General features: G+C 44.3%; 3 protein-coding genes across 5 annotated transcripts; 1 reads left to right on the forward strand and 2 right to left on the reverse strand.

Moving 5' to 3' along the window:
* Nucleotides 1-951: 951 nt before the first annotated feature.
* Nucleotides 952-11085, reverse strand: wasf3b (WASP family member 3b). 2 transcript variants are annotated; one of them, XM_029457263.1, is made up of 9 exons: nucleotides 10974-11085; nucleotides 6083-6239; nucleotides 4200-4334; nucleotides 3940-4093; nucleotides 3343-3460; nucleotides 3045-3226; nucleotides 2690-2965; nucleotides 2146-2447; nucleotides 1655-1812 (listed from the first exon to the last, which is right to left on the reverse strand). In XM_029457263.1, exons 2-9 carry the CDS (start codon nucleotides 6213-6215, stop codon nucleotides 1655-1657), a joined length of 1458 nt encoding a protein of 485 aa, XP_029313123.1. In that variant the 5' UTR covers nucleotides 6216-6239; nucleotides 10974-11085. The 2 variants fall into 2 exon arrangements, with proteins under 2 accessions (XP_029313124.1, XP_029313123.1); XM_029457264.1 differs by lacking the exon at nucleotides 10974-11085 and having other exon boundaries at nucleotides 952-1812; nucleotides 6083-6215.
* A 1021-nt stretch (nucleotides 11086-12106) lies between these two features.
* On the reverse strand, nucleotides 12107-19994 carry cdk8 (cyclin dependent kinase 8). Of its 2 annotated transcripts, none has more exons than XM_029458109.1 (13): nucleotides 19542-19994; nucleotides 17829-17904; nucleotides 17332-17442; nucleotides 16537-16677; nucleotides 15538-15595; nucleotides 15319-15450; nucleotides 15069-15212; nucleotides 14371-14440; nucleotides 14194-14266; nucleotides 13988-14085; nucleotides 13775-13853; nucleotides 13506-13664; nucleotides 12107-13097 (listed from the first exon to the last, which is right to left on the reverse strand). In XM_029458109.1, the coding sequence occupies exons 1-13, from the start codon at nucleotides 19667-19669 to the stop codon at nucleotides 12972-12974; spliced, it is 1395 nt and encodes a 464-aa protein (XP_029313969.1). In that variant the 5' UTR covers nucleotides 19670-19994; the 3' UTR covers nucleotides 12107-12971. The 2 variants fall into 2 exon arrangements, with proteins under 2 accessions (XP_029313969.1, XP_029313968.1); XM_029458108.1 differs by having other exon boundaries at nucleotides 13766-13853.
* Nucleotides 19995-20853: 859 nt separating this feature from the next.
* Nucleotides 20854-26568, forward strand: rnf6 (ring finger protein (C3H2C3 type) 6). The gene is given in 5 exon segments (XM_029458045.1): nucleotides 20854-20973; nucleotides 22059-22214; nucleotides 22405-22569; nucleotides 22845-23389; nucleotides 23391-26568. Coding segments are annotated over 4 exon segments (2151 nt in total). The 5' UTR covers nucleotides 20854-20973; nucleotides 22059-22072; the 3' UTR covers nucleotides 24690-26568.
* Nucleotides 26569-26861: the final 293 nt, after the last annotated feature.

Consider the following 26861-nt stretch of genomic DNA (forward strand, 5'->3'; position numbering starts at 1 on the left):
TGGGTTGCACCATTTCTTTTTCTTTTTTAAATGACATTTCTCTGCTGTTGATGTAGAATTTCTCCTGTTAGGCTTCAACATGCACCAGTTTGTAAAAGATGCTTAACGGGTAAATGATTGGCTACACAGACGGGGGGGGGGGGGGGGGGGGTGTTTCACACAACTTTCTCCGATTGGTGAATGTTTGTCGACAGTATTGTGCAGATCTTCATGATTAAGGTGTGAACAAGGGCTTTGTATCCAAGAAGAACAGAAGACTGTGATGTTGGATGTAACCCTTCTCTGCGTACACACACCTGTTTATCTCATTGTGTTACGAGTACACACAGCTACTGGGGTTTGTTTGAGAACGTGTGTAGCCAACGCAGTGAGTATAAGCGTCTGATCGGTGGTTACCAGTCTAGAGCTAAATATTAAAACACTCAAAGGCCTGTGAATGTGTGTGTTTTAGGGCTGGGGGGGGGGTTGGAGATGGGAGGACGCCACAGTAACAGCATCTTGTGTAGACGTATGCGTAGTTTTCAATGTGAAATGCACTTTATTTATTTTTTGGATGAAAATGGCACAACAAATTAAGTATCTGCAAATTGAAACACGATAATCAACATGCACTAACTTCACGGAGATATTGTAAAACAAACAACAACATGTGTGTGAGCGTGGTGTCTACTTTTCCAAGGTGTTAGTCGTACTTTGTATTGCTTTGTTTAGACGACTGTTCATTTTGTATTAAAAACCAAACGAGCTGTGCATAAAACTCCTGCCTCGACTAATTTGTTCATCCTCGTCCTGGCTCGGTCACCCCCCCCCCCCTCCCTCCCTCCCTTTTCTGTTTCCCTGGCAACTCCCTTCTTAGCTGTACTGTCACCATGGAAACTGAAGTCTCGGAGCCAGGTATGTGTCGTCTCTATGACGACAGTGGAAGAGTAAAGAGACATGGCAGCCGTGATCCTTCATTCATCATTTTATTTTTTTCTCTGGGTCAAAGGTTACAGAGCTCGCACTAGCATATACATCAGTGATCGTTTGCAGATGGATCAATAAGACTTATTACATATCACCCTCTCCATCGCCCCCCCCCCCCCCAGCATCTCGCACGCTCTCCCCATTCACATTATCAATGACTCCTCTTCCCTGCCAGTTATCGACGTGTTAAAAACTTGCCTCATGATTCTACAGCGAGTGTTTCAGTAAAAACATTTAAAAAAAGACACGTACATTTTGTTTAGCTCAAGAGGAAAGTTTCTAATTCTTCTAACACTCTCAAGACTATACATGAAATAAACACCTTCACACGGCGGCTAGAGTGGAACAGGAAGAGGAACATTATTCACAAGGCGTTGAAATATATTTGTAAAACTACAGAGTTTCAGAGAGTGGTAAGTATTACAGCTTGTTATTAGTGTCTTTACTTGAATACACCCCCGCATTTCCAGTTTTGGACCATTCAGCTTATATCAACGTACAGCATGTGATTGTGTGTAGATGTGTGTGTGTGTGTGTGTGTGTGTGTGTGTGTTTTCAGCAACAAAGTATGTGACAACCCGTGAGTGCGGTACAGTGGGCATTCCTTCAAGTGAGTGTAAGATGTGTGTGTGTGTGTGTGTATCTTCAGTGGTTAGCTAATTATTTCTTTTGTGTGTGTGTGTGTATGTTAATCCGACCAATCGTTCTCTTCCAACTCGGAGTCGTCCTCAGAGTCCGAGTACTCCACAGCGATGCGCCGCGACAGGATGGTGGCCACGTCGTTTCCAACGGGCTCCCTCTTGGCCTGCTGCTCCTGCTGCTCCTGCACCTTCTTCAACTGGATGCCTGCAGGAACACATGGGATGTGTTTTTACAGGCACAGTGTACAGATCATAGCAGGATCCAAAGTAGCTTCATTATAAAGATTATATAAATTATATAAAGACTTTGGTCTTTGGTGGAACACTGTAAGACACGTCTTCATGTTCGCATGAGCCACTTAATTATAGCGCTCAAGATATAGGCCATGTCCTGTCGTATCAAATCAAGTCCCGATAACATGTAGGTCACAAACATTTACTCAGAACCTTAGAAGTGTGTTTCATTTATATCTCTTTGTAGAGATCTGGACACTTATACATTAAAATGAGACATGTTTATGGGCACACACACTCTTACCCATACGTATAGCAGCCAGCAGATCACTGCGAGCTTCAGTGACCGCTGAGGTCTCAGCAGCTGCAGAGGAAGACATCTTGTGGGAGGCACCGGCTGATAAGGGAAGAGGTGGAGGACCAGGGGGAGGTGGAACCGCCTGGGATCCACATATAGGTGGTGGAGGTGGAGCGAAGCCACCAGCGCCGGCCATTGGCCCAAGAGGCATCGGACCTCCAGGAGGGGAGGCAAAGGCTGTCAGGGCAGAAGGGATGAGAGGGGCTGGAGGGGGAGGAGGGGGGCCGGTGTTGGCATAGCCATCCATACTGCAAGAGAGAGGAAATAAAAGAGATTAGTAGAGAGTCTGTCATCAGGGTTTGAGAGGGAAGCACTGACCCCCACTAGGTGGCAGCACTAGCTCAAAGTTCATTCACAAAATCAATAGTGAGCACACAGTGTATAAAGACATCCTTTAACAATACGCTCACCCCTGGGGGAGATAGTAACATATGCGTCTTGAAATACAACATCAAAGTGTGTCCCATTGACTCTGGCTTGTATTTTTTACCTGTAGTCCATTGGTGGAAGGGACATGGAGCCCCCGTTCATAGCCTCAGAGGGTGGAGGAGGCAGCTGGGCCTGGTGGTGGTGAGTACGGCCCAGTGTTCCACCCTGATAGGCCATCATGGTCCTGCCTCTCATGTCATGTTCGCCTCCTCCACGAGGGGCGTGCCCTGCAGCCATCTGGGCAGCCAGGACGCTGGGCGGTGGGCCGGAGTAGGTGTGGGCGTGGCCAGCGTGGTTCATCATGTTGGGGTAGTGGTGCGGATCAGGACCGTGGCCCCTGAGAGAGAGAGCAGGAAGAATTATATATATATATAATGCTACTTCTGTCCTAGAATCAGGACATTTCCGTGACCTACCTGTTCTCCGGAGACAAGGAGCCCTCAGAGGAAGCCCCTCTGTCTCGGTGTATGGTGTGTCGGTGGTCCGGCCGCAGCTCTTTATCCAGAGCCATCATGTTCCACTCCTGCCGACGGTTTCTGGCCTTTCGGACTTTCTTCACCTCCCTCTGTAACGTTCCATCCACACAGCGCCGCTGTTCCTACGGGACAGAGAGAAAGAGAACATTGGACATAACAGCACCAGTTGGAGGCTGTCTCTGTAATGGTGTATTCAACCAGAGCATGACCCGTGAGACGCTCGTGGACAGAACTGTACCTTCTGCTTCCTCTTCTCTTTCCTCTTATCCTCCGTGTCCTGCAGCATCTTTTCCTTCCACAGGTCGAAGAAGTAGGAGGGATCGGTGTAGAACTTAAGTGCGTCCTTGTGGTCATCCCTACAGAAACAGACAGCTGCATTAATGTCTTTGTACAGAAACATTTAGGAAATACAGAATGGTAAGATAGACATCAGTTTGTTCTTCTTCTGTGGGAATACTAAGTTTAATATAAAACATGTGCAGGTATGAATATTGTAAAAGTGAGTGAGTAGACTGGAGAAAGAGAGAGAAACGTGTGCTATGTAGTCAGCGTTAGGAGTCCAATTCCCTCTGGAGCAGGCCATGCTAAATATGTAATGCACCCAAAGTACTGGAAAGCACACCGGATAGAAGCAGCCACTAAGTAGCAGAAGGAAATAGTACCAAATCTGCCGTTTCACTGTGAATGTAGGTCAGAAACAAAATCACTTTAAGTTATAAAGAAGAACGCATGCTTTAGATGAACTATATGTAACAATCTACATGTATTAATCGCTTTATATTGCCAATGTGTGATTGTAACGTAACTTAAAAACATACACGTCAACACCACCAACCTGTAAGATGACAGGATGCTGAGTGGCGGAGGCTTGTCACTCAGATTGTACATCCCTACGACAGGATTGGGCACGCTGCTCTTGGACACCACCTGCTGGTCCTGAGTGGTGGAGCTCTTGAAGGCTTTTCTCATGTTGATGTCTTGCAGGGAAACTGAGGGCAAAGAGAGTCGAAGTGACGAGTCGGATGGAGGTACAACAGGCAGAAAGCATGAGGCTGACAACACATGGACCCCTCAGACCCCTAACCTCTGACCCACCTTCTTCCACAGTGGAGTCCAGCTGTGTGACCTTGACGGCCAGCCGGTCAATGCGGTCCTGGAGAGAGTTGGCTCGCAGATAGAAGGTGTTGGCCTCGCTAAACAGCTCGCCAAATATATCCTCCGCATGTTTACCTGGAAAAGGGGAAAGTGGAAAGACGGGAAATTTGATGAGAAAGAAGGAGAATCGTAATCATTATCTGGAGGTAAACGAATCCCTGCAGAGACTGAAGTCCAATCAATACAACGGTAATGTGACACGGCGTGAGGCTGGAGTCTGTGCAGGAAATGGCATCTCATACAGCTCCATATAGCAGCATTCCTCATGAATAAATGAATCTGCACTGGCCATCACCTCAGGGTTGCCAGTTCAGAGCCCTAATCTGAACAAATGTTAGCAGGGAGTGATGATAACACCGTCTCCCCCATTAAGCAAGGCACACGCTCCCATTATTCTAGTGTTGGGTGACTGAAAGCACAATATTGGTGCATTGGTTGCTGTTCTTATGGAGTGAACGGGGGTTTAGTCCACAGTTTGTGAATCAGAGCCCGAGGTTAACCTCTTCACAATGGATCACAGTGTTTGATTGATGCGTTCTGAACTCTGCGTATTGAGGAATAACCCCGAGGAGTCGCGGTGTCCCTGCTCTGGAATAGCGTCTGGTAGTGGGACGGAAGGACAGTTAACCCAGGGTTTATGGTACTTGGGTTTTAGCCCAGGGCTGTAAAAGGCTTTTTACTAGAACATTGCTGAACTGGGTCAGAACTGAAATGGAGAGAGGGGGATAAAAGAATGCCCCCCACCAGATTAAACCCCAGCCAGAGAAGTTTAATAACATTATTTAATAATACAACACTGTGTGTACAAACGTGGTATGGCAAACACACAAAAAACACACGCTAAGAGCTATTTGTGTCCCTCCCGCCGACAGGATGGGCTGCAGGGGAATATTCAGAGGAAGGAAGAATCACAGATCCGGCATGCTGGGGCCGGTGAACTCTGACCCCTGCTGAGGAGTCTTATGGTCCACTTACACACATGCATGTGCACGCAGACATGCACAGTGTATGTTCTCTGTAGACATACTCCTTGAGGCCTGAATGGGCATTTATATATAGCCCCCACAGCTGCTGTTGAAAGGCCCCCACCCAATGCAGGAACTTGACACAATAACAGACAGTTAGAGAATGGATGTGACTGGGCCAGAACGTAGAGGGTCAACAGCAAGAAAGAACTGAGGTTCAGAATGAACTCTCGACACAGTTAGAGGATGAATGGGCGAGGGGGGGGGGAGGGGTAACTGTCAAACAACAACACATAACAACTGTTGACGGGTTATGAAACAAGGACATGGGAACGGAAGATGGATGGGGAGATAGATGCCCTTGGAGCTGCTAGAGCTCTGTTGAATGCATTTAGTGAGCATAACAATCAATATAAAACAGTCCTGCACACACCCATCCCGTCATACATACACACACACACAGTAAGATAAACACACACACACACACACACACACACACACACACACACACACACACACACACACACACACACACACACGCACACTGCTGTACGGATAAGTTCACTTTTGCAGAGCTATCTAAACGGCTTAAATGTCAACCCTCAACGCTCCAGTGCCAGGGCTCTTGAATCATGCTGGTAGCCCAGTGACCCCCCATGCCTCGTAACCATGACAACGCCTAAATCAATCACAGCTTTGGGATTACTGATGAAACCAATGTGATCTTGTCCTGCTACAAAGAGGCTACACACAGTGACCATACTGAAGTTAGTGGGGTCATAGCCTGAGGATGCTGTCGTTTCAAACTGTGTGTGTGTGTGTGTGTGTGTGTGTGTGTGTGTGGTGTGTGTTTCTTACTCAGGCTGCTGAGCTGACGGATGATGGCAGAGAGCGTGTTGTTCATCACACACTCCAGCTCGTTGTCGATGCCCTCGGGGAGCTCCCCCCGGCAGAGGTGACGGGGCTCGATGATCCTCTTCACCAGCGGCATGGCGAGGCCTCACACCGTCACAAGCTGCAGGGAGACAAGGGGAACACACACTGCTTTAGACGCCGGTACCCTGGTTAGAGAGGATGCATGGAGAAACCAGCGTGCCAGATGCTGGCCAACTGCATCTGATGCTAATGAGCAGGACAGCCATCCCCCACTCCCCGGCGGTGGACACACACCACTGTACACATCTGCACAGAGCGAGGAGGAACATATATCCATACGTGTGATATGAGGCTCGTATGTCATTTCATAACCTTAATACGATGATATAGTTTAAATCAAGGCTTTGTTATCGATTCATTTCCTGATTATTTTCTCATCTAATTGATAAATCATTTGTTCTATAAAATGTCTGATTTATTTACATTTTTAAATATTCAAATTGCCTATTTAATGCAACCAAAACGGCAAAAAAGCAGCAAATATTCACATTTGAAAAGCTTTTTGGTCATTTGTGCTTCAGAATTAATAATTAAATAAATTCTAATTAATTAAATGTATTAAAATAGTCATAAATTAATCTTCTGTCTATTGATTAATTGACTAATCGTGTCTGCGATAGTTTTAATGTAATCTTTTATTGTTGTTAAAGGCTTGAATGCAGTTAAACATCACATTTCTCAAATCATTTGATCTTTTTAAATAAAGCAAACAGCTATTTGCTGCTTGGTCATCTTTTTTTAGATTAAATATTGTAAAGAAGTCCCAATAATACTGAAAACATTATTGTGTCACCCAGTTCACACAGAAGGGAACGAGAGTATAAATGCAATAACCCTGCACGAATATAAATACAAATTGTATTTGTTTGCGTAGCTGCTGTTGTTGTAAGAGACATTTTATTGCACGTGTTGCTTCTGTACATACAGGACGTTGTATGTAAAAACATGGTGTGAGCCGGTGGCCAGAGAACTGACAGTGATGACCAACAGTGTCCCAAAGCCAGATGACTTGTGGTGACCAGCAGAGAGATTAAGGCTTTAGGGATAGGAAGATGCTGCATGCCAGCTAATCCCAGGCTGGCTTGTCAGCGGCCCAGCTGGAACCCTGACACCAACAGATTCATGGATATGGTCCAACAAACACTAAAAGGGCAGGAAAACGTGAAAACTTACAGTGTTAGACACATTTTCACTCTGAACTTGACTAAATGAAACCCTCTGGTTCTATAGTCAGACACTCTAAACTCTCTGTAGTTCAAAAGGACTACAAACAATTACTCATAAGTGCCAGGGTGCATCAGAGCAGCCATCTTATCTGAGCTTCTTCCTGCTTCCTGTTTTTACGGCCTCAACCTGGCTCCTGTTTCCTGGTCCTCCCTGTGTCACATCTCTCCTTCCTGTCTAAACACTTGGCCACAACAATACAGCTCTGGCTCAAGAAGCAACCGAGAGGCCGGACACGGAGGCAGATGGAAACATGCTCACACCATTTTTAGATTCACTGATTAAAGGATTCAACCCTAATTACAGCTCCAGACTTCTTCCTGGTGCAGCTACACCAAAAATACAATTAAAATCACTTCAGTGAAAAGCAGGATGGAGAGACACGGGAGCTCTGGCAGCGGGACAGAAGGCTAATAATAGCTGACAGGTACTTGTTTGTTGGACCTTGCAGATATTCATTTATGATCACAGAAACATTAGATGGGAAGTTTAAACATATACGCCTTCTAGGTGGATTCAAATGTGTATCTTTTATTCATTATCTCACAAGAGATCAAATAGAAAAGTGAGGTTACATCATCAATACAACAACACCACCAACAGAAAGCAGCAGGGCTGTGCGATCCGTGTCTCAGCAGGAAACTACTGGAATCACAGATCGTGTCATTTCAGCTGTCCAAGACAGAAAAGAGACACTTCAGTTCACTGAGGCCGATCCCACCAGCCGAGTCCTCATCTGGCCCCGTTGTCTAAGCTAGCGACCTCCTGCAAATCCCAACAGCTTCACGCCAATAAGAGAAAAGGGTGAAGTTGCACCATCATGTGCTGCCACAAAGGACACTGAATACATTCAATAAGCTCTGGTTTAGCAGTCTGCATAAACATTTTGGAAACACTGTGCTCCTTGTAGCATATAGGAGGGAGGTGGTGCTAATGAGAAGATTGCATGTTTTTGCTTTTACTGTCTGGCTGGCATGACAATCACATCAATGAGGCGAAATAATGAGCAACTGGGGGGGGGGGGGGGGGGGGGGGGGGAGGAGGAGGAAGGAGGGAGGACGGACGGGCCTTGTCTGCTTGTGAGAAATGAGGGGAAAGCAGAGGCAAAGAAGGGTGCATGAGAGGGACACCAAGTGGGATACGAGTGTGTGAGGCAGTGTGTGAGGCAGTGTGTGAGGCAGTGTGTGAGACAGTGTGTGAGACAGAGAGAAAGGGTGGTGTGTAACATTAAGAAGAAGTATATGTGTGTGTTTACGTGTTTGTGTTTGTGAGGGAAAAGGGTGTATCGGGTGGGGGGAGGGGTATGAACAGGGACCTCGGGGAAGCCACTGAAAGGTTCCCGGGACAATAGAGCTCCGTTCACACGGCAACAGCACTAGCTCTCCCATGCATCCTCCCCCCCCTCTCCTCCTCCTCCTCCTCTTCGACCTTCTTTAAGGCCCCCTTTACTCTTGCACTGAAAGCGTAGCAAGCCAGCACTCCACCACTCACTCAGGGAGGAAGACAGGGGCAAGAGAAGGAGTAAAGCCTGAACATAAGCCAGAGACACCAGAGAGGAATGCATAAGCTTCTGCTTTCTCACTCTCATGCTCACACACACACACACACACACTCGTGTTTGTCCTGTGTTTGGATGCTTAACTATAACCCAACATGCACACTTAGGCATTCAGGCACACACATATGTACAAACACACCAGGTAGCCTCTAAAATGTCTCATTAGCAGCATGTTAACAGTCCCATCTAGAGCAAAAAATGTCTTTGATCCTCAGAGGGGTGACATTCAGGGTTACACACTTCCCCTGTGACTCCTGCAAGACGCCCACATCTCTACACCAACACACAGCGATAGAAGACGCCTTTACTACAGATGTGAGAGCTCCATTAAGATGAGACGTGAAAGGGAAGTCATTCTCAATTCATGAGCCGAGTACAGCTTCTGCTGTTCTGCTTGCTCTGATGTTATGAATAATGCAGCCTGGATTACGTCAGGTCACACTGTCCTAAATATGACGTAAAGAAATTCTGCTGTGACACTGCGCCTGTCCAGGAACCTCACCTCGTCCCAATACTACTCAGAGGGAGCCGTAGTGAAACAGTCAGGCGCTCTTAGTAAGAGTATCTACTGAATAGTTAATCCTCACTATGTAGCTTGGCCATAACTTTTGCCTTCTGCAGCCAAAAAGACTGAATACCCTTCAATAAAATCTTTTATTTACTTATGTAACCTGATATAATCTCATCATCCGATCATTATAGACATATACATGTCCACATTAATGATTCAGCAAACTGTAAAGTGATTTTACATACTCTGTGGTGATAGATATTGATATCTCAAAATAGTCAATGTCATCAAGCAAACCCCCCCCCCGAGTCCTGATACCTGCAGGATACCTGACGAATGCAAACACGACCCCAAGCTGTCATAATCAGAATGCAATGGGCTAAACAGCTGATTCATGTTGTAGTCAATTCATTAATTGATTAAAAATCAACCAAATATTAAAAATGGTTTTAAGCTTGACAGTTGCTTTTCTCCTAATGACATCATTTACATGTGAAGTTCTTTTAGCTGTTGCTACGAGTGTTGTGTTCATTTTGCATCAATTATTATTATCAATTAGGTGATTGATAGAGATGATATGTGATATATCAGTATCTCTAACGAAGCTGTCATCATTTATATTTATATTCAATTAATCAACAATTGACTAATTATATATGTTATCACACTTAAGTTATTACAATGTACTATTTTGATGTTTCATACCTTTAAAATCCCCAATTCATCCACACACACACACACACACACACTCTCTCACACACACACAGACACACACACACACACACACACACTCTCTCACACACACACAGACACACAGACACACACACACACACACACACACACACTCTCTCACACACACACAGACACACACACACACACACACACACTCTCTCACACACACACAGACACACACACACACACACGCACACACACACACACACCCTTTCTCTCCTCCCCACACACACACACAGACACACACACAGACACACACACACCCTTTCTCTCCTCCACACACACACACCCTTTCTCTCCTCTCCACACACACACACACACACACACACACACACATACACACACTACACACACACACACACACACACACACACACACACACACACACGATCAATCAGTGTTCCGCACCGTCGCTCCCCGTCACTGATAGACTGACCCACATCTGCTCATCCAGCCTCGGTTCTCGTGTTATAATCTTACATTTAAAAGATGTTTACTGTATAAATGTCTAACAAACCCACTAACGCGCCGGTGCACAACCAATATCAATGTATCTGGTCAAAAAAGCTTTAAAGTTCCCCAGCGACGGGAACATAATGAATGTTAAAGGCAGTTTATTACCCTTACACCGGGGGTCCGCACACTGACCACTGGGTTAGCTAGCTTCTGTCCAGTGACTTCTTACTTTACACAAATGAGACTACAGTCAACACAAATAGCGACACATATTTCACCATGTAGATAAAAGCTGTCATTATTCGGTGTATAAAGTACCGTAAGACCCTCACCAGCACTTGAAATATTAGAAGAAATCAGCCCGTCCGCATGTCCCGTTAGATACTCCTATTAGCTCTTCCATCCTGTGTCCCCCAGCCGTCTGGCCACTCCGGGGAACAATCCTTTGAGGACGAGGACACGCCCATCTGCCATATGGACCAATCAAATCACCAAGCAGGGGATTTAATACATGATGGGCGTTTACTTCAACCAATCACACGCATCACACGGAGTGAGTGACAGGGAGACTCCACAGTGTAGCGAATGGAGGAGGCGGGGCTACGGTTGGGCGTTGCTGAAGAGCTTAAAGGTTTTTTTTTTTTAAATGCAACTGGGTCCCATTGCTTGTCACAATGATTAGGGGTTTAAAATCATCGTGGGGCCTGTGGGGATTTTGTAGACATGAAGACCTATTTAGATAACGAGTAATAGCAGAAAAGAGTGAGGTTTTTATGAGGTTAGAAACAGTGAGGCTGAGAAGGATAGTATTGTATAACAGATTTAAATAGCTGGGACAGCATCCTGCAGGAAAAGGTTCAATAAGAGGACTTGCTATACTTAGATGTGTGCTTTACTCTCCCAGGTGTGTTTGTAGACAAAAGCCATCGGAGGGAGATGACAGCGAGGAAAAGGCTGTAGACTGGATCTGGTCCATTGCAAAGGGAGTTTTCATTATTGAAAATGCACTATATTCCTGGATAAGGAGGAAAGCCACATCCTTCATGTTATACAGCAGTCAGTTTAACATATATAATTGATTTAACCATGAATAACAAAGCCCACATATACAGTATGAGAAAGTGGGGCAGTTTAGGTGAATTGTAAAGACCTTTTACTGCAATAAGTTTCTTGCAGCCCTGTTTAGCTTAAAGTCTGCTGATTTAAAATGACATACATATCAAAGAGTCATTAAAAATAAAGGACAATGAGGTGTCTAAAAAAAAAAAAGAGACAAAATGTGGTGAGCTTTCTGTGACACGGGGTGTTTTTAAAAGTGCTTGTCACAATTAAACATTTATCCAGCGAGCAAGTTTATACACATGTTCTGCCAGCGAATGGAGTTTTTCTGAATTCTTGAGAAATAGTTCTGGCTCGAGCTTTATGATGTAGCAATGGCAAAAGAAAAGAAAGATAAACGCAAAGATAGTTGCATTACTCATTAGCTGCTTGCACATACACACAATTTCAATGTTTCCTCTTTTATTGTCAGGATACTTGCTTCATGTAAAATATTTCAATACAATACAATACAGTACAATGCATGTTCCACCTGCCGTCCTCCATGCGATTGGTTGTTTTGTCATGTTGTAAGGCTGGCCCACAGCGTACAGCAGCTGAGCGTTCAGCTGCTTTGCCACACTTGCCATGAAAACAGATTAAATTAACTACTAAAATCTTTTTTTGTCACCTTTTTTTTTTGTCCTTTCTGAACAAAAACTTTCAATGCCACAGCTGTGGGGGCTCCTCATCACCCAGCATGCTTCAAAGCAGCTCAGTTCAGTCCTCAGCTGAGCCCTCACAGGGCCAAACACACAAAATAAATGGGAGTCACATAGCAGCTTTCTGTCTCATCCAAGCTTCAACGGGAAGTGGGTAACTGGCTGGGGTCGGGGTGTGGAGACGTGTCGAAGAAGAGGGGCGGAGATGACACAGCAGAGTAAAACGTGTCCCCCCCCAAACCAACCCATCTTCTCTTGGCAGGTTCGATTACATCCGAGTAACAGAAACAGTTTAGATTGACCAAAGTATCTGTTCCTTTAATCCTCCCCCCTCGTGTTTCACCCATCAGGTTTTTATTTTGTTGTGGGTGTGTTATCTTGAAGACGTGTAGGCTGCCGTCATTCTGACCTAACGAGAGAAAGTGCCCTCTGTGGGGTGGGGCGGGGCGGGGTGGTTTGTTGCCTTTGACATCCCCACCATATCCCTCAGTACATTTGTTTAGGTGGGCACGTGTGTGTGTGTGTGTGTATACAAGTGTATGTACGGGTGTGTGGATTAGGAAGGGGGTCTCAGTAGCGGTGGGTCTGGTGGGAGTACTGGGGCGGCTGTTGGGAGGTAGAGGAGTATCCCATGCTGCTTTGGGGCAGTGATGTGCTTGGTCCAGGGTTCTGATAGGTAGCATGTGGATTGGAGCGCTGCAGGGAGAAAGAAACCAAGAAGACATTAAATCATATGAAGTAAACTCTTTGGTTTGGACTCACAACAGTTTCCAAAGTCAAATTCAAGCACTTTTCAAGCTTTTCCAGCACCGTACAGTTGTGGTAAATTGCACATTTATATTCCGTACATAAACTTAGTGACCACTTTATTAGATACAGCTGTACAATGTTCACTTTGTCAGAGGTGGTCATTCAGTTATATATTAAATAGTCATTTATTATGAAAGTAATGCAATTACAATTTCAAGCACTTAATTCAAAATCCAAAATTCCCAGTGCCGTGTCACTTTCTACACCAGTAACTAATAAAGTATTTGGTTTAAAGGTTTACAGTTTAATCTAACATGAGCGCTATATGTTCTCGTTGAGGGAGGAGAGACCTACCTGGTAGTCTGAGTTCATGATGAGGCCACCTGAGGTAGTGGTGGGCGGGACAACTCGCACTTTCTTCAGCGGCGGGCCTTGGGCGTGGCTGTTGTCAGGGTTGCCAGTGTGCCCCGCCCCATTTGTGTGGTTGTTTCCCTGTTGCTGCTGCTGGTTTTTCTAATATAAAAGAACAACAACAAGTCCATTGTATTGTATATGTAAATGCATTAATTATATATATTTCTGCATATAATAATAATGAATAATATTTGGATTACATTTCTTACTTTGTCTGCCTTGTCCTCCGGCTCCTCCTCTGTCAGGAACTCCCTCTTGGGGTAGGGAATCTGACAGCCTGCAAACACACTGGAGAAAGAAAAGAAAGAGGCCGGTGAACTTTATTCACACGACTCGACGCCAATTGGCTCGGGTCATGTGACTCAAGCCAAAGAGTTTGATGCAGACTGTCGGTCTGAGTGTGTCGGTGTGCAGTGACTCACTCAGAGGTGGGCAGGGGCTCCTCCAAGAAGTAGGGGTCCTGCATGGCCTGCTCAGAAGTGATTCTCCGGATGGGGTCCATGGTGAGCAGCTTCTGCAGCTTTAATGCAACAAGATAACATTAATAGAAGTAATGACAGACTATTTTAACTGCATAATGTCTATAAATTATGCAAACGACGTGCATTACCGAGGCCTCCTAACTCACCAAGTGGAATGCTTTGCTGTCTGGTTTGACTTTATGTTTTTCCATGTACTTTATAAGGCTGCAGTTTGTGTATCTGTGATAGAGAAAGAACAAATCAGCAGACGTAGCACTTTGCTTTGTTCTCATTTGGTTTGTGATCTTTCAGAAAACTAGGACAGTGGTTCTGTGCAGACTCACGTGTTCCTTCTAAAGTCTTTCATCAGCGTGGAGTGTTCTGGCATCTTTTTGATGTCCTCCCAGTCTTTATCTGTCAAATGAGGGAAAGACAGGATTACACCATGTCACACCCTCCCTCCCTCCCTCCATGAACAGATTATTTGGGTTGCAGGTTCTGGATTACAATCTGTTTAAGTACAAACCCTTCGTTATATCAAGAGCATCTTGGTCCATTTTGATTTACAGATCTCTTTTTTCTTCTGTAAATGACATCTGCAAGCTTTTATATAATTTCAATTTCCCAAGATGCTACATTTTGTAATGCTCGATTCTCCCGCATATCAAATCCATTAGACAGAATTACACAACTGGAGCAGCAGAGATGGTAGATCAGAAGCAGCTTAAGTGAACTGGAAAATATAGGCCCAAATGTAGCGCTGCGAGTGAAAGTTTGTGACTTGGCTTCATCTATCGTGTTAGTGGATTGGTGTTCAGAGCCAACAGACCACAGTACGGCCTAAAGACAAAAGGAGCTTGAGAAGACTGGGGAAATAATCGGCCTCACTTTCTGTAAAGTAGCATCTGAGCAACGTTAATATAAGTACATCGTTTGGAAAATCAGATTTACTTATTTCCCTTAATTTCCATCTGAAAATGTAGCATTTGGAGAGTATCTCCCCCCCCCCCCCCCCCAGAGTCTGGCAGCACTGCACTCTCACCAGCAGGGAAGCCCATGACGTTAAAGATGCGGTCAAGTTGGTCGTGGTGGTACGGGTTACTGGTCTTGATGTCCTCCTGGCGACAGTGGAATATGGGCTCAGACGTCAGCAGCTCGGCAAAGATGCAGCCAATCGCCCAGATGTCTGAAGGAAAAGCAAAACTAGCTCAACACTGGAGGTCAGTAGAACTGGTTGCTCGCGTTCACACACGGGGAAGTCGCACGGACAGATGCCGATGCACTCTTCTCACCGATGGCTTTGGTGTAGTGCCGAGCCCCCAGCAGTAGTTCAGGTGCTCTGTACCAGAAGGTGACCACCACAGGGTCGAGATCGGCTAAAGGCTTCAGCGGTGAATTGAAGAGACGAGCAAACCCCATGTCCGCTGCAGAAAACACAGTCAGTAAAGCGAGAGCACACTTTCACAATAACTGAATTAGAAAATGTTTAAAAAAGGAGACATTATACACACCAATCTTTACTCTACCCCTCTCTGGCCCTTCCCCCATCACTAAGATGTTTGCTGGTTTCTGAGGAAGAGACAGATACAACGTTTTAAACATGTTTCACGATCATACCGGACAAAGTATGATGAAAACCAGTCGGGACAATCAGGCCTCGAATCTGTTATACTTATAATCACATTTCTTTCTTTCCAGCAGGAACAATAACTCCCAACAATATAATTAATTCAATTAATGTGACCTGGATAAGTGGCATGAATCGAGAGGATGGATAAACTAATAAAATTATAATTAATCTAAGTTTGTTTACAACAGTGTGAGACTATGAGCTCCTATAACTAGTACGTTCTGTATATACAGTCTGTAACTTCCCCCTGACAGCTCACAAAACAGGCTTTTAGAAATACAGTATTTATTTTATACATTTTCAGAATTTTGTTCTTGAGGAAACTGAATGAAATGCTTTAAGACTTTAAGACCTGCAGATACTACAGCACTGCAGGTGGTGCGTAACTATACTGCTGCCCTCTAGTGGACATAATGTGCACACTGCATCCCACAGGAGAGGAGGTCGACCATTTCCACGTCACTGTGGGTGTAAATGGCAGATTATTTGGCTTCCAATCAAACAATTAAATCTGTAAAAACCTGAAACTGATATGAGAATATTTTTTAATTCTTATTTTTACAGAACCAAATGCAACACTAGAAACAATGTCTGCACGTTTCCTTTAGAGCACAAATAACTGCAACTATGTGAAATTAAAATCCAGTTTTTATATAACGTTCCACTAAAACAACTGTGATTTAGAATATTGTAGAAAAAGTGTAAATGAAAAATGTTAGTCGACGTAAACCTGTTAACAAAGCATCATTCATCAACGCACATGATGAGCCATATCTCAGGTTCACATGACGCTATTCTCTGCCCCAAAACAATCTCTCATCAACTGCTGCCTTGTTTTCCCTTAACCCCCCTCCCTCCCTGCCCTCCCCAATCCTCTTACAAGGTCTCTGTGGAGGACCCAGTTGGCGTGGAGATAATGGATGCCATCCAGGATCTGGTAGAGCAGAGACTTGACCATTCCTCTCGGCAGCTGAAGGGGCTTCTTGTTGGCCTTGGACGCTCTGTGGAACTTAATAATGTGCTACAGAAAGAAGATAATAGTGATTGTGGTGCGGGAACGTGATGACTCAAATCTTTTTGTGAGCTTTTCCACATTGGTATGGTCACAAATATAAAGTTTATTGAGTAAGGCTGATGTTTGTTTCCACTTCTTTGGGAGGGGAATGTGAGAGTTGCAGCTTTGTGGCTCTTTAATTCAGTGCTGATAACCTGCCAAGTGTCGTGCAGCAGAGGTTTGACTACCAAATGTTGAATACTTCTTGGTGTGTGTGTGTTTTAATGAGACTTGCAATGCATAATTAGCAGCATGTCGAGCTTCCTTACTTACAATGGGCTGGCAGTGAATGTGAATGTCTGTGCTTTTGTGCTCATGTAAAAATAAATAAAAAGCACGAGGCATAAAATATATAACGCACATAAACTCACATACAGTCGTGGGAATCTGCAGTATGTGCACGCATTGGTCTTAACTAATAAAGAAATGATAAAGAATGTGAATATAGTAACTATCCACATGCATATGGATGCACAATGACATTGAGGTTTTATTTATCTTATTCGTTTTATTTCCAAGATTGCCTCAGGGACAGTATAACCCAAGCTTGTGGAAGTCTGATGTTTGTATAGAATATTTTACATAAAATAATGTGCGTGTGCGTGTGTGTGTGTATTTTACCCAGAGGTCATGTTCGGCGTAGTCAAACAGCAGCCATACTTTACGGTCTGCGTGCGACAGGAAGACCTTCTGCAGTGAGATGACGTTGGGGTGCTTCAGCTCCCGCAGCAGCTGCAACATATAAACCCACTCAGAGGACCGACCACACACTCTCATGGCAGAATTCATTAATGTAAAATAGCCACTTTCTGCTAATTAATGCTAAAATAACTGTACTGACCATACATAATACGAACAAGAGGGTGGACACAATGTTACCTGCACAACTGAATGCAAGACAATAACAATTACAACAAATATGGTGTTCGAAGGTATAGTTGACGAGTCTATTTTCTTCTTCTGGGATTCTTTCTAGCTCTTGTGTTTTATGTCTGTGGCTTACTTTACTAAAGCTTTGTGAAGGTAATTGGGTTATTACATAAGCCACTTAGGAACGGCATGACGGTGTTGAACAGAGACCAAACAAAAAGGGACAAAGTAATCCAGGCAGTTCTTACTGCAATCTCTCTGCAGGCTGACATGGAGATGCCAGTGCCTTCAATCTGCTTCAGGGCGTAGTCCTTATCATCCTTCCTACAAACAGAGAGAGACAGAGCAACATCAAAACCAGACCAGACTGCGGGCCCCCTGAGAGCCGTCTGCACAGGAACATAAAGGGGGGCACTTGGCAGCTGGCTCAGGGACTCTGAGAAGAGGCTGAATTACATTACCTCCAGATTTGTGTAATCAAGCTCACCTCTGAGGCTCAAAACAAAACAGGGGGAGAGGAAACAGGTCCCGTCTGGCAGCGGGCGAGGGACAGAGCACTGGGACTGGCTCTGACTTGAATGAATTGCTTATAGCCCCTCCCTCCCTATGAACTAAATCATCTCATAAACTCATGCTCTGTGCTTCCCCAGGCTTCGTCCAACTGCTGCAGCACAAATTAGCTCCAAGAGTCTCTTAAACAGCAGGATCCTAAAGGGAACACGAACATCTTTAAACACTTGAGGGCTCTTGTGTGTGGTTCCGGCTGCCAGCATGTCCGAGCTATGATAATAGGCCTGGTAGCTAAAGCTGCCTTCAGCTCTCCCCAGCTCTGGTCCAGACACACTTAAGATGGTTTCATGTGTTACATTAGAAACTGTAGTAGCAATCTATCAACAAAAAATGCCACTTGTGGGAATTTGAAGTCCTTTCCAACGTGTGGATGAGGTCCTTCAGAATATACGTTTGACACTTTGTTTTTTATTTACATCCGAATAAAAAACATCTACAAATCGCACACATTTTTTGTTGATAGATTGCCACTAGTTTGTTGAAAAACTGTGCGGCTTCCTAGTTCCCAATTCCCCCACCTGTTCCACAGAGACTCCCCTACGTAACCACCGTGGTTAACCACAGGTGCACAGTTGACACACACCCACGCGTCAAAATTGGCTGCATCAGAAACAGTAGGGAGAAGGGGAAATAAATAAAAAGGTATAGAAATGAAAGTGGGTGGCTGCCCATGAAGCCCAGAGTGGACAAAGTTCAGGTCCAGCCAGGGACTTTAAAAAAACAAAAAGCGACAGAATAGACAAAAAAAGTGATGAAGGTGGGATGAAGTTAAGGGCAATGAGGAGAGAAATAGCATTAAATCAACATGACCAAATATGTATACATGTTAGAGAACAGATTACATCACACACACACACACACACACACACACACACACACACACACACACACACACACACACACACACACACACACACACACACACACACACACACACAATTCCTCTACAAATAAACAAGTGTTAACCATCAAAATTCAATGTTGGAGTAGAGACATGAGAGATACTATAAAAGGGGCCACTGACACCATTAACGTGCACGTGCACCTGCTGCATCCTACATTCACCTGTAATCACCTGCAAAGGCTCTTATGTTTACTAAATAAAATATTGCAGGACAAAATAGATGCTTCATAAACATCACAGAAAGGGAAGCCACAATCACAACAGTGAAACATATGTTATTGTTGTTATGCACGAGCTTCATCAGCATCCAGACAGTGTAGGGAATTGCAATAAATGTTATTATTGCTCGATATAAATCTGTAACAACAAGCCTCATCTAACAGTGCCTTGAAAATAAAGAAAAAGAGAGAAGTACAATGTATTCGGGAGAGGGAGGGGGGGCTGGCAAGGGTTCACAGGATAGAGGCCTTGCTGGTCATCAACTCACCCATCTTTTCTCTTCGCCTTGTAAACATGTCCGTAGGTACCTCTTCCCACTTTGCAGCCTTCGTACTCAAACAAGTCCTCGACACGCTCTCTTTCGCCAGTCAGCTTCACTTTAAAATCATAGTCCATTTTCCCCCCCCTGTTTGGGCTTAATGTATCCGCTCCTGGGAGGCAACTAGGCTACTACAACGAGCTCGGTTCGGTAATCTAGCTAGTTGCCTTCCCCAGCGTGGGCCTTTCTTCCTTCAGCCCAGCTTCCACATCGAGTTTTCCGGGTAAATTGTTTGTACCGGAGGGGATGCACGGTGCTCGGAGATAGTCCAAGTGGAAAACGAACCCGAAATGTATTCCTTTCTCTTGTAGCTGCGTTTCTCTCAGCCGGTATCTGCTCCGAAGAGACGCACTTCACTCTGTAATGACGACGTGTTGACGTACGGCACTGTCGCAAAACGTCGTGAAGAGTAGACAGCCCTGCAGACGCAGCAGAGAAAGAGCTTAAATAAAATGGAAATTCACACTCGTAATAATTAGAAATTACATATAAGTTTATTCAATCACAACAGCCGTATATTAAATATATTTTGCAATATTGTGGCATATTTCAAAGTTATAATATAGGTGCATGGAAAGATATATGCATAAAAGAAAAATAATAATCCATTTGTTTTCAATTTAAGTGATATGATACTAATTTGAATACTTTTTAGAAGAGTCATGTTTATTTGCACCTTTAAAGCATAGAGACAATTCAGAGTGCTTTATTGGGCAAAGAAATCCACTAGAACAACATATACAGATACAAATATAAATTAATTGTAATACAATATTTTAAATGGCCATATCATCAAGATTTCGTAAAAGCAGTTGTAGCTGACCATGTGTATGACTGACATATGAATACTTGAATACTTGAAACAAAGGTAAACAATAATAATGATCACCTTTTATCTTTTTACTACTTTATGTTTGAAGTCACTGGCTGTTTAGGCAGTTTGGGTGCTAAATAACTCCAATTATTTAATTATATAAAAGTAGCAATACCACAAATATTACATTAAAAGTAAATGTTTTGCATTCAAAATGTCTCAATGATTTAATACTTAACATAAAGTTAAATGTATGTTGTTGGTGGTCAACTATTGTACTCCATAATGTAGCAGCATTATGTCTTTAAAACCACATATTTGTCTATGAAATGTAGTAAAGTCTTGCAAAAGGGAATGAATTACGACAGTAATTTTGTTGCACTCAGTGTGCCCATTTTTGGACAACAAACATGAGCTATGTTTTGCAGATGATGTGTTACCTAGGAACTAATGTATCAAGGGAGGTTGTTTTTGACGGACAGTGTAATGTAGCACCACTGGTCCCATCTTGGTTTGAGAGAGAAGGGAGAGCAAAGCAAACCGTCCATATTATCGCTGCTTTGTCAGGTAGTACATTCCTTTTAATGTCATTGTCATCTATTTTAAAACTATGCTATGGTTAAGTGTTAAGTTCTGTATACATTAACTGCTTTATAATACAGTTTGTCATATTTATATCTAATGAGTTATTCAGTCGGCTAACACCAGTGTCGATGGACTGCTATTCGCTAACGTTAGATGTGCTAATTTGCTAGCGCTCGCTTAGCAACTAAAGCGTTGCGCATTCAAAATGACACTTCGCATTCTTGAAAGGTCCACAAAACTGACTGTTGTGTTTGGGCGGAAACGCAGTTAATAATTGCCAGGCATTTTCATGTCGATTATTTAATTATGTCATAAAGCTGACTGGATTCTTTGTCTTTCCTTCTTTGCTCTGCGTTTACATGGAGGAGACCTCCGTTTAGTTTATCGTGGCCCGCCTTTTGTAGAGCCGTGATTGGACGCTTGGCGTGTCCGTCATTAACACTAGGCCGGTGATTGGTGGCTAACCAGGATGACAACGCCAGTTTTGTTGCTTTATTCCCCTGCCTTCAACATGGCCTTCCGTAGCTACTGTTGTAACTTGGCTAGCATTAGCTCACATGAACACTACGTTGTTATACGGATCTGTATTCGCTGTTCCTTACAGTAAAGCAATTGAACATTTATTCAGATGCCGTAATGGATGAATTTACGGTGCTACTCTTCGGGTTAGCAAAATTACTGTAGCCCTTTTCAGTCTTTTGCTGGTGAAGTCTTTCGATAGAAAATGGATGTCGTCCTTGGCTAGAAATTAGTAATTTTAAGGCTAAGGTAATTAAACAACTCTAACGTGCTTTTGATTATTGCTACAGTATCTAATACATCCCAGTAAGAGTAATAGAGCAGAGAAAAACGTTGATTCTTTATCTTTCCAAAAGAGAATCAAATACCCATTTACATGAACAACATATTGTAATCACATAATTACATGTCCACTTGAACAGTGAATTTGCAGAAGCTTAACGTGTGACTTCAGCCATTATTTTATAAATGGTAAATGTAGGGCTATTGTGGGTAGCTTCAGATGACATTCCACCCCTGACTGACACTCTCACTCATTTGTCTGCCAGCACTTTTCACGGTGATGGACCCTCCTGGTGGGGGAGACGAACGACGGAGGCAGGCTGAGCGTCTTCGTCGGGAGGAGGCATACTATCATTTCATTAATGAATTGAGTGAAGAGGAGTACCGCCTAATGAGAGACAGCAACCTGCTCGGCACCCCTGGTGAGGAGGGACACATCTTGTTATGTTATGTTTCATCACATGTATTTCAAGCAGATGAAGGTTCATAAAGAATACAATATGTGACTGTATGATAGCAATAATCTGCGTCAACTATAGGAGCATGGATAGTTCTTCTTGACCCACTGCTGCTGACAGCACATGACAGCCTCCATGTTCATATGTTTGACAGGGGAGGTGACTGCTGAGGAGCTTCGGCACCGTCTGGATGGAGCAAAAGAGCGCATGTCATCTCAGCCCCGTACTGAGCAGCGCTCGCAGACTGCTGATTCTGGAGAACAGCAGGGCGGTAGTGGTGAGGGAGAGGAGAGAGGGTCTGGAGGGAGACGTGGAGCAGGTAGGGAGGAGGGGGAGGGACTTCCCTCTATCTGATCTTTTCAAATCTATCTTAATGCAATAGGGCTTGGGTTAAGTCACTGTTGATTAACTAAGAAGCCAAACAACATCCCATAATATATAGTGGAAGTGTGGCCTGAAACAAACTGGCTAAAACGTCATAAGTGGACACCAGGAAATTGCAATCTTTTTATTAGCGTTTCCCTTAAGAAGAGAATAGATTTTTGGGATGAATGCATGTTAGTTTACAGTCTTACCCATATTTGTTTTTTACAGGGGGCACCGAGCCCGGAGCAGAAACTTCTAATGGGGACTCATTACTGGAGTGGCTTAACACTTTCAGACGCACTGGTAATGCTACTCGCAGTGGGCAGAGTGGCAACCAAACATGGCGTGCCGTCAGCCGGACCAACCCTAACAGTGGAGAATTCCGCTTTAGTCTGGAGATCAACATTAACCATGATCAGCCAGAGCCGGGGGAGCATAATGACACTGCGGACACTGCAGAGCTGCCAGTGACTGCCCCAAACTCAACTTCACCCTCTATACGCACTGCTTCCTCTTTCTCCCACCCTCGCCTTTCATCTACGCAAAGGCCAGTTCCATACCCCACCCCCCGCCCAGCCCTCAGTAGGAGGATGCAGACACGGCGTACCCGCAGCACCACTACCACTCTTTCTATGAGCCCCCCTGCACTTCCTGCCCCAGTTGCCGCCCCAGCTGCTGCTCAGAGGAGAAGTGCCACTTTGCACTCCTTGGCACCACCACCTACGGTTCCCAACCCTCCTCTTGGATCAAACTACACCTTTGCAACAGCAAGTCCTGAATGCAGAGATGGAGCAGGCCAGTGATGATACGTCTGCTTCTATAGACTGTCCCCGCGTGTCACCGCAGTCTGGGTCTCAGGCCCCAGCAGTGGGACACGAATCACGTGGCAGTAGGACTCGATCACGTGGCCGTGCACGCAGGGCTGCTGCAGGGGGTGGGATTTCACCACGCTTGTCAAGGCGCAGTCGTTCCCCCTTGCACAGAATACCTGTTGCCAGTACGACTCCACCATCAAGCAGTGGTGTCAGTGGCTCTAGCATCCACACTGTTGAGCCAGGCAGTGGCACAAGCTCTGTTTCCATGGAGACCGTGGCAGAACCTACAGCTCTAATAGAACCAGCTGTAGAGACCGGAGAACGGGAAAGTGAATCGCATGTAGTGGGAGCTGGAAGTTCAGCGGTGCGAAGGCACCCAACTATCATGTTGGACCTGCAGGTCAGAAGGATTCGACCTGGTGAAAATCGCGATCGGGACAGCATCGCCAGCAGAACGCGTTCTCGTGCCCGGGTTGCTGAGAATACCGTCACATTTGAAAGTGACAGTGGTGGATTTAGACGCACCATCTCCCGCTCTGAGCGAGCTGGGATCCGCACCTATGTGAGCACTATCCGGATTCCACTGAGGCGCATCAGTGAGACAGGCCTAGGGGAACCCAACTCCACCGCCCTGCGCTCCATCTTGCGCCAGATCATGACCGGATTTGGGGAGCTGAGCTCCCTAATGGAAACAGAGGCTGATTCTGAAACTGTTGCACCTAGCCACACAGATGCTAGTGTTACAAATAGTACCACCAGCCAAGCCAGTCGTCTACATACAAATGAGAGCGAAGCTGGACAGGTTGGTACAGGTGGGGTGGATCAGGAGAGGGTGGGACCGGTGGGAAGTGAGGAGAACCAGGGTGGGCAGGCCAGGCTCGGAGCAGCAGTAGTGAGCACCACAGAGGGACGAGCCACCAGCAGAGACACCAACAACCTGGTAGAAAACGGTACTTTACCAATCCTGCGACTGGCGCACTTCTTCTTGCTTAATGATGAGGAGGATGATGAACACCCTAGGGGCCTGACCAAAGAGCAGATTGACAATCTATCCACACGTACCTATGGTCAGGCCAACCTGGAAGGGGAGATGGGTCGTGCGTGCAGTGTTTGCATCAATGAGTATGCCCAGGGCAACAAGCTGCGGCGTCTGCCCTGCTCCCATGAATTTCACATCCACTGCATCGACCGCTGGCTCTCTGAAAACAACACCTGCCCCATCTGCAGGCAGCCCATACTCGCAGTGCATCATGACTGACCGATTTGCTCACAAACACAACTATCAAGTTCCTGGCTGGCTGAACTGAGCAGACCCAAGTGGGCTTTGCATGTACATTGCGCTTTCATGGTTAAATTTCTTTGAAAATATCCATTGTGTTGAAGTTGAAGAAGGTTGAACCAAAAGTGCAGAAAAAATAAACTATAAATGCAGAGAATTAACAACTTTATTTTTTTAGACTTTGTTTTCAGCAACTTATTACTGTTTTTTTTTTTCTTCTTCCTATGACCTGTTTCACTGGTCTCTGTCACAAAGCTTAAGAGGCCAATGTCAATGGATGGCATTAATGCTTAAGGAGCTCCTGTAGCCGCTGCTGTTTAGTCTCACTTTAACTCTTTAATGTCTGATACATGTGACGTCTCTTTGTCACAACTGGACTACACAAATCACTGCTAGACTTGATTTATTCAGTATAAGCTGTAAATAACTCAAAACTGCTTGTATTTAAGGGTTCTAAAGCAAGCCGCTCCTCATATGCCATCTGTTTTAAAATGGAAGCAGAAAACCTAAAGTTTTTCTTTTTCTTTTTTTTAAACAATCACCATTTTAAAGCTGCGACATCCATTTTAAAGTGTCCCTTTACAGTTGGTTAAGAAATGTATGATTTATTGGGTTGTGTATGAGCTATGTATTTAATTTTGAAATAAGTTTTATTCTGTACGTCTAGTAGTGTTTGTTTAAGCCCTTTCCACACACTTATTCTATATAATTGCAATACAGAATGAATCCATAAAAGTCACCCACTAAAGTCCGTGACTTTGGAATCATTAGCATTACACATATGAGCAGCACAATTCAAATAAAATGCAGAAGGCATGTGATAATCAGGAATTCAGAGATGTAACATGTAGTATGACTTGTGCAATACGGAGAGAAAAGACAGTATTGTTTGTTTTGCTGTTCATTGTTGTTTACATTGTAATGCCTGATTATCATCTCCACTTAAAAACAAAGTCTTGTTTACCCTGAAATCAATGTTTCCTCTTGGTTCCTGTTGCTGTTCCATACCTGACAGACCCCAGAGACCTGTGTCATGAAGTTGCATTGAGTAGTTAGCCTGATGCACCTGCAGAGCAAAAACCTGGAGCATTGGATGAAAGAATAAAAATAGATTTTCTAGTGTTTTTGCAGTTGTCCAGCTAACTCTAAAAATAATTCTTTGCGAGGAAGATATTAGAAAATGATTCATGTTTGGCGCAACCTTTGCAGCTCTGACTCCAAAACTACATTTTCTGTCACAGTACAATGGTTGCAGTCTATTTTAGTCCCAGTGCAACACCTGAATGAGGCAGTGTTAGTAATATGATATTCCTGTACGCTCTTTACGTTACATGCGCAGATATTGGCATTACTAGTGTAGAACAGGTAAATTATTTAGCTGAACCTCCCAGTCTGTGTGTCGCCACCAGGGTTACTTTGTACATCAACAATAACAGTACACAGGAGCTACTACACCACAGTCACTGATAAAACTGCAGGAATAATACAGATGTATGTAAGTGTGTGTGTGTGTGAGAGTGGGGTAAATGTGTATGGTTTATGGTTTGTGTGCATGTGAGTTTGTGTGTGTTCTGAAGGAAAAGGCCAGTGTCCCAGTAAACCGGGTTCTTAGAAGGCTTCTGTTCAGCTTATGTACACCTTGAAGACTTTGGAGAGGTTGTGGCCACTGAGTTCAGAAGTGAATATTTATTCTGTTCCTATTTAATAAGATGGAAACAACTTTTGAAATATGTATTATGTTACAATGTGATGAGAGTAAACAGTTAAGATAAAAATGTTACTATGTAATAAAATGAAGACATGGGTTTTCTTCTCTTCTCAACAATGGAATAAAATGCAGCTTTGTTATGCCTGGAAATCTGGTGTACATGGGTACATACTGTTTGTGTGTGTGCGCGCGCACCATTGAGAGCGCGAGCGCTTTCCCCGGCAGATTTCAGCGGCTAACCGCCCTAGCAACCAACAAGCTGCTAACCGCCCTAGCAACCAACAAGCTGCTTCTATTTATCCAATTTGTGTCGACAATATGTACATTGAACAAACCAATCATACAAATGTAGACAAAACAAGTGGATTATTTTTTTTAAAGCACGTTTTGGTGGTTTTTAGTTACGTTGCCGTTAAAAGGTGAGTGCTAGCTAACGTTAAATA

The sequence above is a fragment of the Cottoperca gobio genome, chromosome 20 (genome assembly GCF_900634415.1).
Source record: "Cottoperca gobio chromosome 20, fCotGob3.1, whole genome shotgun sequence".
Taxonomy (NCBI): Eukaryota; Metazoa; Chordata; class Actinopteri; order Perciformes; family Bovichtidae; genus Cottoperca; species Cottoperca gobio.

What these genes read in the sequence shown, in the direction of transcription:
- wasf3b (XM_029457264.1), bottom strand. Translation starts at nt 6,215, where the DNA reads ATGCCGCTGGTGAAGAGGATCATCGAGCCCCGTCACCTCTGCCGGGGG. An exon ending in AGCATCCTGTCATCTTACAG is followed by an intron (nt 3,461 to 3,939) that starts GTTGGTGGTGTT and finishes CTGTTTCTGTAG; the next exon opens with GGATGACCACAAGGACGCAC. An exon ending in TCCTTGTCTCCGGAGAACAG is followed by an intron (nt 2,966 to 3,044) that starts GTAGGTCACGGA and finishes TCTCTCTCTCAG; the next exon opens with GGGCCACGGTCCTGATCCGC.
- cdk8 (XM_029458108.1), bottom strand. Translation starts at nt 19,669, where the DNA reads ATGGACTATGATTTTAAAGTGAAGCTGACTGGCGAAAGAGAGCGTGTC. An exon ending in CAGCCTGCAGAGAGATTGCA is followed by an intron (nt 17,443 to 17,828) that starts GTAAGAACTGCC and finishes TATATGTTGCAG; the next exon opens with CTGCTGCGGGAGCTGAAGCA. An exon ending in CGTCATGGGCTTCCCTGCTG is followed by an intron (nt 14,441 to 15,068) that starts GTGAGAGTGCAG and finishes CTCATTTGACAG; the next exon opens with ATAAAGACTGGGAGGACATC.